Source organism: Tribolium madens, unplaced genomic scaffold (assembly GCF_015345945.1).
Source record: "Tribolium madens isolate multiple individuals breed KSU strain unplaced genomic scaffold, Tmad_KSU_1.1 Scaffold_97;HRSCAF=244;Tcas5.2_LG3a, whole genome shotgun sequence".
NCBI classification, from domain to species: Eukaryota; Metazoa; Arthropoda; class Insecta; order Coleoptera; family Tenebrionidae; genus Tribolium; species Tribolium madens.
Window position 1 is genome coordinate 10833682 of NW_025401069.1, and position 13137 is coordinate 10846818.

General features: G+C 34.7%; 1 protein-coding gene across 1 annotated transcript in view; it reads right to left on the bottom strand.

Annotated features, from left to right (window-relative positions):
- The window catches only part of LOC123015077 (zinc finger homeobox protein 4), a 42670-nt gene extending 30249 nt beyond the window's left edge, over nt 1-12421 (bottom strand). The window contains 2 exon segments of the mRNA XM_044414530.1: nt 1-105; nt 12183-12421. The exon segment at nt 1-105 is cut by the window's left edge and continues 12 nt beyond it. Of these exon segments, the coding sequence (XP_044270465.1) occupies nt 1-72 (72 nt within the window). The 5' untranslated portion in view covers nt 73-105; nt 12183-12421.
- Between the last annotated feature and the right edge of the window lie 716 nt (nt 12422-13137).

Genomic DNA, 13137 nt, shown 5'->3' on the forward strand with positions numbered 1-13137 from the left:
GTCGGTATGGTGATTCTGCCGCGAAGTGCGGCCGCCGAGACTCAGCTCAGTCGCCGCGGACAATGTGGGCATCGCGGCGCATCACATGTTCGCCACCCGGACGCCCTGAAACAACAAAGAGAAAAAAATCAATTTTCGAACAAATAAAAATCATAGAAAACCTATCCACTAATTGAACCAACAGAATAAGCTGTTCCAAAATTATTTAACACCAAAATAAAAGGTTTATGAAAACAGAAATTACTAAATTACTGAAACATTCTGTAGGTATAAATATAATTGTTTATCTGCGTATCACGAGAAAACTTTTAAACTTTTTAAAAATTCATCAGACCCGGTTTTTTCCGTTTTCCTCTTATCATGACGGTTTTTGCCACCGATCGTGAGAAATTAAATAATGAGCAGATCGCATCACGTTATCGAGAATTAAATATTCTTAAATAAACTTACTAAAGATATACCAATAAAGAATATCGAAATAAAAGTAACTTTAAACATTGATTGCAACGAATTTCAATCTATAAAAAGCACTTAAAATAAATAAYAAAACTTAACACTAAAAGTTGAAAGAGAATTTGTAATTAATGTAAGTGATATTAAAAGTTTTAATAATGACCTACCTATTCACTCTAAAAAAAATATTTTTTATAACAGTTTATAACTAAAGTTATTTTAATATTGATGTAAAATATTCATAGATGTCAGTTAACATAGAAATTGTTCTGAATATTTCTGTAATTGAAGCTCAAAAACACGCAAGTCTTTCAAGGTGTCATGCATCATAAAATTTATAAAACTTTTATTATTTTCAAAAATTGCTTTAACAATTGTTAACTTTAAAATATGTAGTTCACGATAAATAATTAATAAATACAAAAAGGATAATAAAATCAAAGTAGTCTCTCAAAGTTATAATTTATTTATCAAATTCTGGAACACCATTGGTCCTGATACAAAATTTATGTTTACTACTCCGTCTTATTTTTTGACATTGATCTGATTTAAACTTTCCGGATTTTTTAATGTGGTACCTAATTGAGCAATAAATATCCAATTAATTAAAGGCGTTGATTAGTTGTATCACAAGATAGAGTCAAGGATATTTTCTAATTAACATGTTAAAAAAGATTTATTTATCGAGATAATACAAGCAAAATAAACATAAAAAAGTAGAAAAGTTCAAATAGGAATAGAATAATAGGTACGGGTTCGCTAACACACGACTTGTGTATTATTTATTATACATCGTAACATGGTGTGTAGTACAAAATACAAAATAGAAGTGTTTTGTGTAAGTACACATGTTATTACAAGGCTTTTGATTCAATTCATTTATATGGTTTGAAACTGCAATTTTATACTAGTACACCAGTATCATGAATTTAATTTTGTTGACTTAAATTTTGATTTTAGATCAATATCATGACAAATAATCTACTTGTAAAGTTGTAGGCTTGTGGTTTTCGATTAGAGAGTGAAAATTTCCCGCGTGGTTCGTGTAAAACGATCACTCGTGAGAAATGGTCGGAAAAATGTGGTTAGCAAGAACAAAAAGTCGTAATTATTGGCGTGATTAGAGCCGTGGTGTGGGAATCAGTAATTACAAGTGTTGCATTCGTCCGGCCGTTACCTTATCTTATGGCCGCATTGGCCCATCAAGGCCGGTCAGCTCTTAATCAAAATTACACATAATTTCGCGATTTTGTAAATAATTGGTGGTTGTTTTTGGGCTTTTTGCACCCATCGATGGTGTTCTAATCCTTTCGCATTCCTTTGTTTGTGAGAGAGCATTAAATATTCCGTTTTTCGTCGAGAGAGAGAATAACGATCTATATAATTGATATCTTCAGGCAACGCAATCAACGATCTAGTGGTTAAATATTCAAGCTGTTGCTGTTGGTACACAACGAGCAACTTTTCCGTACAATATTGGGATCGGAATATTAAAACCGAAATTATATTGTTGCACACGCAAATAATCGGGAATTAATCCGCGACGGACTAACGTCGACGAATCCCCGGGCCAATGCGGACCGATAACTATCGACAATTTGTGGCCATTAAATTTTTTTTACTGCGGTCATTTATTTGCTGGAAAGGCTATTATGGAAGACGTGTAGGTAAAACGGTGCTCGAATCGAGAAGAAAATTCACCACCCGAGGCTCGGGCCAGATATTGTTATTAACTTGTCAATTAGGACGTGTTTTATTGCGCGTATTTGTTGAAATTAATTATCGAATGAGAGATGCTGCAATCACAAACCGACACGAAAACACCATGAGAAAAATCACACGATTTTACATGTTTCGACAAACACTTAAACGCGCATTTTGACCAATTAGCGAGATTTTCAGCGCTTAAACAGCCATTTTAATTAAACATAAATTTGACGACTCTAATTGCGATGCCATAATGCTCACACTAAGCGCGATAATAAAACGTAATTGCAAAAAACAAACAAATTAAATACAAGAAAATCAAAATTTTGTTACTCTACCAATCCCAATTCACTCATGATTTATCATTTATTTGTTTAATTTTATTAATACCTAAATAATCTTTCTATTTCAATTAAATTTAATCGGAATCCTTTTTCCTTCGCCCACTCGTTCTCCCGTCCGGAATTTTTTATCAGCATCTAAATAAAAGAATGAAGGATCCGTAAGACAATATCCGTTATAACTCGCCCCGGTTGCATTATGATGAAACACGAAAGCGCGCTGCTAGGGTGGATCTAACTTCATTTGAAGCCCATATGTGAGCCCCATGCATAACTTATGTGCACCCGCTACAATGTATATACGTCTTGGAGTAGCTCCCCAATATAACTCCTCCTCGTTTCCTCCATCTCTCCCGGCTGGTATTCCGCTGGCCGACTGGAGACTTCACTTTAATATGTTTTTCTCATAAACTCAAATTTTCGCTGCGAACACGCCAACTCGCCCTTTTAAAAAACAACTTATTATTGCATAAGGCCAATAATTGGATGAATGGATGGACATGCTGAATGGGGTTGTAAACGGTGGGCAGGGGCGAGGCCGTTCAGCCAGGTGGCCCGCAATCCGATGGTCAGAAATGAGAAAAATTCTTAATCAAGTTAGGGATTGTTTGTGTTCTAGAATTCGCTTTTTCTAATTGACAATTTGTTATGGTTTTGTGTTTTTGCGGTGATTTAGAATTGTATTTCACTGTAACGTAATCTTGGATTTGCGGCGGCGATTTTTGGTCGAGTGACATTATTATAATCATTTTCTGGTATTATAATAGTGCGTGTAAATAATTTAGATTGTTTTCCGGCTTTCGGTATTATTTAACTTATCGCCAAAATCAAATCAAAATTAAAAAAACTATTTATTTCGTTTCACTTAAAGCTAGTTTCTTTTTTTTTTATTCGTCTAAATTGACGACAATAATGTCTCAAAAACATGTAGTAATTTAAAAATTCGGCTTTGTTTTGAAAACTTGGTGGGAACGTAGTTCTGAAATGAATTTGGCTATTTGTGAGTTAATTCGAACGTAAAATTAGCAAAATCGATTAAATTCTCAATATTTCGTGGTTCATCAAATTCGGCAATTACGTGGCTTGGCAAAATTGTGTAAACCTAGCCCTGATCTCGACCTTGAATCCGCCCCTGCTAAAATTGGCCATTGAAGCGTTACATTCGAAAGTTGTCTCGTTCGCGTGCTCGCTTTTCGGGAAGAAATCTTTAAAATTAGATGAAATTAGAGACAATTCTGTAACTATTTCACGTCGACTAAGTACGAAAATGATGTAATAATGCAAATTGAAATTAGTTTCATGACATGACGAATTATCAAAATTATATCGTTGTTATTTTAATTAATTTTAATGGTTTAAATGCGTCGTTAAATTAATTGATCCCTATTCTTGGGCCGCATCCGCCGTTCCACCAACGATAATTATTTAAATCGAAATTGTCACGAAAAAACACAGAACGCTTTTGTAAATAAATTATGGAAAATCGACCAGTGTAACATGGCACAAATTACATGTGACATCCGACTTGTAACTAATGTATTATTTTAACTTGTTTCATATTGATGAAAAAGTTTCTTCGGGGACAACACACACTGACAGCCATTCACAATCTTATCAACGTAATTACAACCCCGCTTTTTGACGTTTTCGAATAATCGATGCGAGAAGACAACCGATTATTTTTTACATTTTTAATTGCTAAATGAATAAACTGGTGGGGGGCGTTTTAATTAAAAAAATTCAAGCAATTCCATTGTCGATTTAGCACACCTTTAATTTAATTTTTTTTACAAAAATACATTGGTTGTAAAACTTAAACAAATTTGCTTTTAATCCTCTCAGGTGCGTCCAGCTATCCAAATAAATTAAATAAAAATATCAATAACTTGGCAATGAAAAATTAAATTAAACAGATCGTCCTCTCGACCAATCAAGTTAAAAGCCCATGTATCCATTGCGATGGGCAGCTGTTGTACCATTGGCCCACCTGCACCCCCATTCAAAAATTCGCCCATCGATTTCTCTTCTCTGAAGTACCTTTTGTTATTTTCGTTTCAAGTTCTTAATTTTAATTAAAGGTAAAATTCCACCGTGAGTCAATGCGAAGAAAAAGTAGGGTAAGTCAGGCCGATTAATCACACGAGGAAAAATCGCCGAAAAGTCAACGACTCTCGAGTGCATCATCGGCTGGTTAACACCTGTTAGAGAGGTAATTAACAAGAATGTGAAATAATGACATAATGCAATCCTTCAGAGCCATTTGCGAAATGGTTGGTAGTCGGGAACGGGAGCCAAGTGTAAACAACTAAATCGTTAATTACTGCAAATCGAGTGTGCACTCACTTTACGACTGTTCGCGTTAAAATTACGACGCAACGCCACGTTAAGGTCGGCGCATACGGTCATAAACAGCGACACAAAAAAGCTCCAGGGTCCTATTTCGAAAAAAGGATTTTTCTGGATGACCTAAGTCATAAGCAACGACTTTTAAAGTCCTGAAATAATGTACTAACTAAATGGTCGTTTAAAATCTAAAAAAAACAAATTCCAAAAAAAATACGGTCCTCATCCTTTTATAGAAAATTCAAGAAGTTTATAATGCTTAAAGATATTTTTTGAAAAATGTTGTGTACAGTCAAAATTATAAAAGAAATGTTTAAGGAAAATCCGACCGTTTGGAGAGATAGGGAAAATCAATATTAAATTTGCCCCCAAATAACTCAAAAACGTATCAACGTTTTTAATTTCTGTTTTCATTGTGTGAAAGAAAATATGGTTCTACATGGGATAAAAAGACAAATTTCCAATTTTTAATTTTTTTAATAGACTTTTGAATCTTTATTGTAATAAAAATGTGTTTAATTAATTTATTTCTTTTTAATCTCGTGTAGAATCATGTCAGAAACTAGGAAAAATTTTTAATTTTGCGACCCGATGTACAAGTTTATTCAAGATACATACCTTTGTACCTACATAAGCTTTGAAAGATGCTTAGATAAAAGATGTTTAGTTTTTTTTTAATGAAAATTAATAAACTTCGCTTGTGCCGATTTAAGAATATTTTCAGCTAAAATGTACCTAATTTTCAGCTTTGTTGGCTATTGTGAAAATTGTAATTAAAGAAATAAAACTATGGTTGAGATTGATTTATTAAAAAAGGTGCTACACCACATTACAGTTTTATTGCATTTAATTTAAGATATTTTCAGCGTGTAGTTGTGAGCTCAGTCCGTCCCTGGTCGTGTTTTGGCTACGTCTCCGTCTCGAATTCTGTCGACCTTAGCACGGCTCAGTGGCCGTCAAAATTGTCCGACTGGCCCCCGCACGAATTCCTCTACCTGATGCTTCGCCTTTTTACACTCCCTCTTTCTTCTTGTTGTAAAACTGTGATTCTGTTTGCTCTGGCGGTGCTGATTTATTAACGCCGATTTGGCGTGCATCAAGCAGGTGTTCGCTTCTCCGAGAAGATTTCACCGACGAGATAATCTCCAAGAGGCGGACGAGGAAGAAACAGCCGAATTTCATTACCATGAAGACGTGACGCACATTCAAAACCGGAAGAAGTCACAACTAACGCTAGAGAAAATTTAGACTCTTCATCACGACCAATAATGACCCCCACTTTTACAATTTCGAAAATCTTCACGCTTGTGATAAGGATTCGGACAATACCGGGCCACGACCGGTGCCTTGGGGGCCGCTCCGTTACGTCAGATTTGATTTTCTTCACCGCGTGTTAATTTCTTCGTGTGTTAACCCTTCGGCTGGCGATCAGTCGGTGATAAACTCGAGTTCGTGCTCCTACCTCGTGTCGTTTCACACCGGAGTGCAACCTTCCACATACACACATACGATAACATCAAGATCGTTTTCGAGATTGGTTTGTTTTGTGAGTGCAAATGAAATCAATGTTTTGTCTTGTCCATAAGCCGAGCGCGGATAATTCGGGCTCGGCTGTTATCTGATCGGACACGATATTCCTTCATTTCGGGGCATTAGTCTAAGTGAAGTTTTGTAATTAGGCAAGTGGCGAGTTTTTTAATGACGATTATCTGTGCCAAAACTAATTTGTTGGACATAATTAGATTTTTGATAATGAAAGAATTGACAAATAAGTGAGTTTCTGATACACCGTTAGTGACATGGTTAAGGAGATTGATCGAATATTCAATTTAAAATTAGATTATAGAAATTGACTGTTTGGTTAAAAATCCAGTAACAACTCACTGTTAAAACTGGAAAACTACCAAAAAAATAAAAAAAAAATAGTTTTGAGAATGGGACAAATGAAAAAATGTATGTACCAAGTGGTTAGAAAGCTCAAACCGTTATTTTGACGTCAGCGCATTCTAACATTATAAATTTGTGTAATAAAAATAAGTCCGACACCTCGTCAAGCCATTAAACATCAAAAATCAGACATTTATCGACTAAACTATAAATTTGCCGACTCGCAACGCGACATAAATCCGTGCTATAATCAGTACACATTTTTTCAACAATACATGACACTTTTAAAGCAAATATAAGATAAAAAATCCGGTAAACTATTCCATCAAAGCCCACACTTGACCTTTGATTCGAGGAACGCGATCAATCTCTCCCACGAGTTTTCGTTCAAACACTGTGTATATCTGTAACGGATCAATTTGGCGGTTAATTGAGGCGATAGCAAACAAATTCATTGATTGTAGTAATTAAGCAATTGCAAAGTTGCGTCCAGCCGTTAAATATATCGGAAAAAAGGGTCGCAACGGATGCATAGGCTACGTTTTAATACAAGTAATGACAATTCGGAATGATTACGGCCGTAATTACTCGACGGCACGCAAACACGCAGGATGGAGGAGAGCCGGACCTGATATATTCGAAATTTATGGCCATTGGGGCCCAAGGCGCGTGGTTCGGACATTACGCCGGACACCTTCGGACATGCGATAAGCATCGAGAAACAGGATGTCAAAAATTATTAAGGTTTTGGGTGATTTCGGAGAGGATTGAACGATTTTGGGGGATTTAATTTGCCGCCAAAATAGAATATTTCCAACGAAAAATGTTACATCTTATTAATTAATCCGACACGGTTTAACATAAAAATCACTAATTCGATTTCAAAATCAATAAATCCATTTTCGGTTATTGTAAAAATTAATTAAAGAAACAAAATTTCAAATTCAGAAACTTTTTCTAATAAAAAAAAAACAGTCTAATCATTCTAATTTTTAATTATTATCAAGCCCTTATTTCAATTTTCCTACCAAGTAGAAACTTAAAAATACAATTTTATTATTACCCTGAAAAAAATTAAATAAAAATCGTATTCTACTTTTTCAGTAATTTTATTCAATTTTACAAAATATAGTGCACCACACTGGATCACAATTTTACCAAAATTTCATTTATTTTTGTTCATTGGTAGGTATTATGTACTTGCAAGATACTTTTTTACTGATTTTATACAATTTTAACCAACGTTTTTATTTTCTAAATTTCTAATGCATAATCCAAAAATACCCTAACAAAAGACTTTTTAAAATATCAAGATTAGATAGTTTAATTACGATTTAAATTAAAATTAAAATAATACTCTTATGTTTTAGCTAATGTTTCACCTCGATTGTAGGGCAGTTTTAAAATTTTATAACAGATTATTGAATTTCAATAATACTTAATGCCTTGCAAAATGGGTATTGAAGAAACATACGTATTTTTAACACCTGAGTAGAAATGTGAATTTTTGGACCAGACAAATGTTATTTTAAAAATTACAGGTGCAAGAAGTAAAGCATGTATTAGGTATGTAAATATCCAAAGAGTAGATACGTGTTATTAGCCAAAACATTTCCACTTAAAGTCATGAAATGTTCACAAAACTCGATAGAACTGAAAAAGCTGTGGTTTTATAAAACTTTAATTCCACCGTGATTTTTAGATATTTTGAAATATCCATGTTTTAAATTTATATTTTCAGAATTGAATCTGTATTCAAAAACACTAAATTTTATAAATCAAAAACCTTAAAGATTGTTTTGAAAATTATAGGTATGTGAAGTGTGTATTAAATATGCAAAGAGTGGTTGCAGGTAGTCATGAAACGTTCGACCAAAATCCGATGAATTAGGGTAAAAATTGATTTTTTGTTACAACTTAAACAATTTTACTTCCTCTCCAGATTCTTTAAGTGTTAGACAGTAAAATTTTATATTTTTAGTAGATAATAAAAATAACATTTTATTTTATATTCTCTATATTTTTCTTCAATTTTCGAGTATCTGAAAGTGATAAAACTGATACACTCAACACGTTTCTATTTGACAAAATAATTTTCTCGCAATTAAAATTTGTTACTTGCTTAGTAATTTGTTTATTTATTTCTAAACGTTACGAAATATTTTCCTACAATAGCATTACACAACGGTGAGTTAATTCGTACAAATAAGAGTGTAGGATGATTGAAACATGTCTTTACTAAATACTTTGTAAACAAAACTAGCGAAAAAAGCATTGAAATTTCAGTTTTCAGGTTGGGTGGTCGGATTAACCAACAGTATCCAGTTTTTCAGTGAAATTTAATTTACACCTTAAACCGTTATAATGCCACTGAAAATATGTTCAACTGTCAATTTACAATCTTTATCATTTCTGGCAATTATAAAATAACCAAATCACTTCATGTTTTGCAAATTAAACACTTTACATATAAAAATAATAATAAAGAAAACTTTCGTAATTTTTGACACCTCATGGATTTTGAAATGTTTCGATTAAGTGATCGTCGAGCCAGAAAAACAATACTTTTATGTGACAAATGTCAAAGAGAAGCAAATTAACATATTTACAACTAGATAGCAGTTTGTTTGAATTACCATAAACATTTTGAAACAATAAAAGTCGTACACAGCCCGGGCGTAAAAATCTTAATTTCTCTGAATCTTGTCAATTAAACTATTTCGACACAAGGTGAGAATATGTCTATTTCTGGCCCACACCGTGCCGAAAACCGCCCATTCCTGCACGGCCACATGATTTATAACGGTAGGTAATATTAATGAGGCGCGATAAATCGGCCAAGTCGCCCCGAAACATGAAATTATTTACAATGTCGATGACAATACGATTTATCCCAGGACGGACTTCCAGAAAATGGGTGGATTCGGTTACGGGTCAACGGTTTTTCACTCGTGAAAGTTAAAATAACTGTAGTGTGGACATTTATAAATCGTGTCGTAAATAAGCCGCCTATCGATTTTTTAACACGAATTATTTCACTTTTTCAGAGGTGGTCCCGTCCCATCTCGCACAATAAAAATTAAAAATTATTACACGAACACTCTAAATTGTTAACTGTTTCGCTTTAATAACTCCGAACTTAACAATGGAACCAATAAAAATTCGAAATTTGACGTATCATCTTTATTATTAGAATTCCACACCCATTATAAACTGTAAGTTTTTCAATATCGCAAGGCGAAAAAGTGTAAATAGTTCGCGACTGAAAAAATTCAATTTCTTTGTTTACTCGCTCGGAATGCAATTATTGCAAATAATAGTTAATATATTCCGTTTTTAAGAGTTACACAGTGTTGGGAAATGTTCGTATGTTTCTTTGGAAGTTGGCGCAACGATTATGTAGGTTGTGGTGTGATTAAATAACGCGAACGAGAAGAAAATCTTTTTTACACGCACACTGTGTATATGAAATTAGCTGATAAAAAATCGAGAAAATCATTACTTCGGTCTCGAGTATAATTTGTTTACTTGTGCAATATGTACAACATTTAGCAAGTAAAATTTCAGACTGGTTAATTTATAGCGGGATAAAATATTAATGACGATTTAAACATTTTCATAGAATGATTTAAATCAAATTATGGTGTCGCAATTTCTACCCTTTCAAAACACCATTTTCATATTTTTGTATGCGCAATTCTAATCTATCCCCATGAACCCATGATTCTCGATCAATATTTATCCAGACAAACTTCCCAACGCATAAATATTTTGTGTGGTGATACCGAATAGAAAAATATTTTATTGCTAAACACTTTCGTATGGTTTAAGTCAATTTTTGCAGAATTTCAGTTCTAGCAGGAAGTTTGTTTAAGAAAATTACCAGAACCTGTAAAAATCAATGTTGGGAGGGACACAAAATTGTTATTTCATTCGGTTTTATTATTTCCATCTCTATGCGGTGTTTAGATTATATAATAATTCCGATCTGTTAGAATTCCAGAGATTTCGTGCGCTTTTTAAATTCCACGACGCTGAAATATGTGGTAAAAAATGTTTTTTAACCTAGAAACAAGAATAAAAATGTTAACCTCGATTTCGCACAATACGAAAAATAAAAAGTTGCTCTCTGACCCGGCATAAAATTTATAAGTATTTGATTACAATTTACGATATTTCGGGTGTGAATAATTGTCGATAAATAATCGTCTTATCCGGTTACACATTTACGGGACACCTGTATCAATCTTTTCTAATCTAATTTGTCGAAATTTCGTCCAGCTCGTTCCAATTATAAAGCGTCGCAATCAATTACTTTAGGACACTCGGAACAAATTACGTTTTTGTAGATTTATGCAGATTGGCATTCCGTTAGTTTATTTCAATCGAAAAAACTCGTTTTGATATTTATCTGAAATTTGAAAAGTGTGACTCTTGTGTTATACCTATCAAGAATCAATTTGAATAAAGTGATTTGAGTCGTTTAAGTTTTTTGTGCTACTTTATTTATTAAATAAATCAAGTCAAGTAGACGTTGCAGATCTTATAATGTGGATTAATTATTTATAGAATCATTGCGCGGCATTTGAATTTCAAACGAGTGTAATGTCGCGATTTCCGCTTTTTTCTACTCGCGAATTTTTCATTTCTGATATTGAATTTGATAAATAAAACACTGTCGTCCTAAAATTCCGTAAGTGTGAAGAAGCGCTGCAAGTTCTCGCTGGAACAAATGGTGCGTCAAGCCGCATAGCACCGCAACCAGTTCTTCGAGATTCCGATACGCGATAATTATAAAATTCGGTATCGCCGTTTTTCGAAGCATCACATATTCAAGCTGAAAATTTATCTCTCCGAACACGTGTATACGAGACGCTGAATTAATTTCAGCCTTTCAGGCGGCCGGAAATAAGCATATCTACAACGAGGTGGCATCCAATTAAAGCGACATTCCTGAAAACTCCGAACGAATTTTCACGCCTGAAAAAAGAGTGTGTGTTACGCGTCTGACGGAGCGTTGCTCTCTCCGGGAGTTTTCTGTGAATCACCGCTTAATGAATGAAGCACCCCCGGAACGACCCCAACTGAAACAATAAGGGTTGCACAAGGGTTGCGTACGACCAAACAAAAACACTCGAAACGGCCAAGGTCGAGCTTTTTCAGCAGGAAAAATACCGAGCAATCGGGACACTGAAACTTTCAGCAGGAAAGCTCAGAAAGCGTGCGACGGATACCGGCAGGTGTGAGACCATTTCTTGTCATTTCTGAATTTCAATCCTGTTTCAATTCCTGCAACCGCATTCAGGTGTCTTGATTTTCAGGCGTGACAGGTACTTTATGAAAATTGTTTTCGTTCGTCTACTGCAATTCGCGCGCGTTGCTAGTCGTTTGTTTGACCAGGAGGGTTGATCGTCACTTGTTCCGTGTGTCACGTGATTTTTATATCCGTACCTGTAAGCATTCCTGTATGATAATATCCTCAACACCTGAGTCACTACAAAAGCAGGAAAAAATCACAGACTCACAGACACTTGAACCAAACGAGTCAACCTCACAGTAACACAACATGAAAATTCATCAGGTGAACACAAACAACTGAACGTCGTCGTCGTAGTAGTAGTAGTAAAACAATTGGTGTTCATAAATAATAATAGTAATAATAATAATTGTGTAACGTGCGATCGGGCCACGCGGACAACATGACCGCTCGGGGTTTGAGCTTCAACTGTTTTGTGCATAATGTTGACAGCCAATGAGGGGCGGGCCTTAGAGGGGATAACACCCCCACCCCGAGACACCTGAATGAGTGGGGATCGGAGTGGGGATGGCGCGCGGTTGAACGATCGCGAAATAAGTTTCGAGTTGATTTTGCTTTTGAAACAATTTCATTTTTTGCAGGAGTGATTCGAGTCGGCCGAGAGGAGCTTTTTTTTCGGGTGTTAATCGGGAGAGGTGGGGGGTGGAGGTGTGGAGGTGCACAGGTGGATACATTTTTATTCATAACTAGCACAATAAAAGCTTCTTTACGACGGACGTTGGGGGCTACAACTATTAAAAATGAAAATATTGCTCAATAAAATAACGCATTAAATTAGGCGATGGGTATCTACGGATTTATACGGCAAGAATGCTTTTACATATTTTTCAGGTTTTATTGTCCTGTAATTAATATTTGTATCATTGTAACTACTATAAGACACAATAAAATCAATTCACACTGAAGCTTTATTTATTTCTTATACCTTTAGCAAGATTTGCGAAAGCGGGGAAATCTTTTATGCAACTCTCTTAGGTCACACTTTATCTCCTGCTTATTCAAATCTTGGATCTTCGCTCAGTTTCTCTTCAATTTTTTTAATCATTTGACTTCCTGGATATTTTGCGGAAAATAGCACCGGATTTTGTT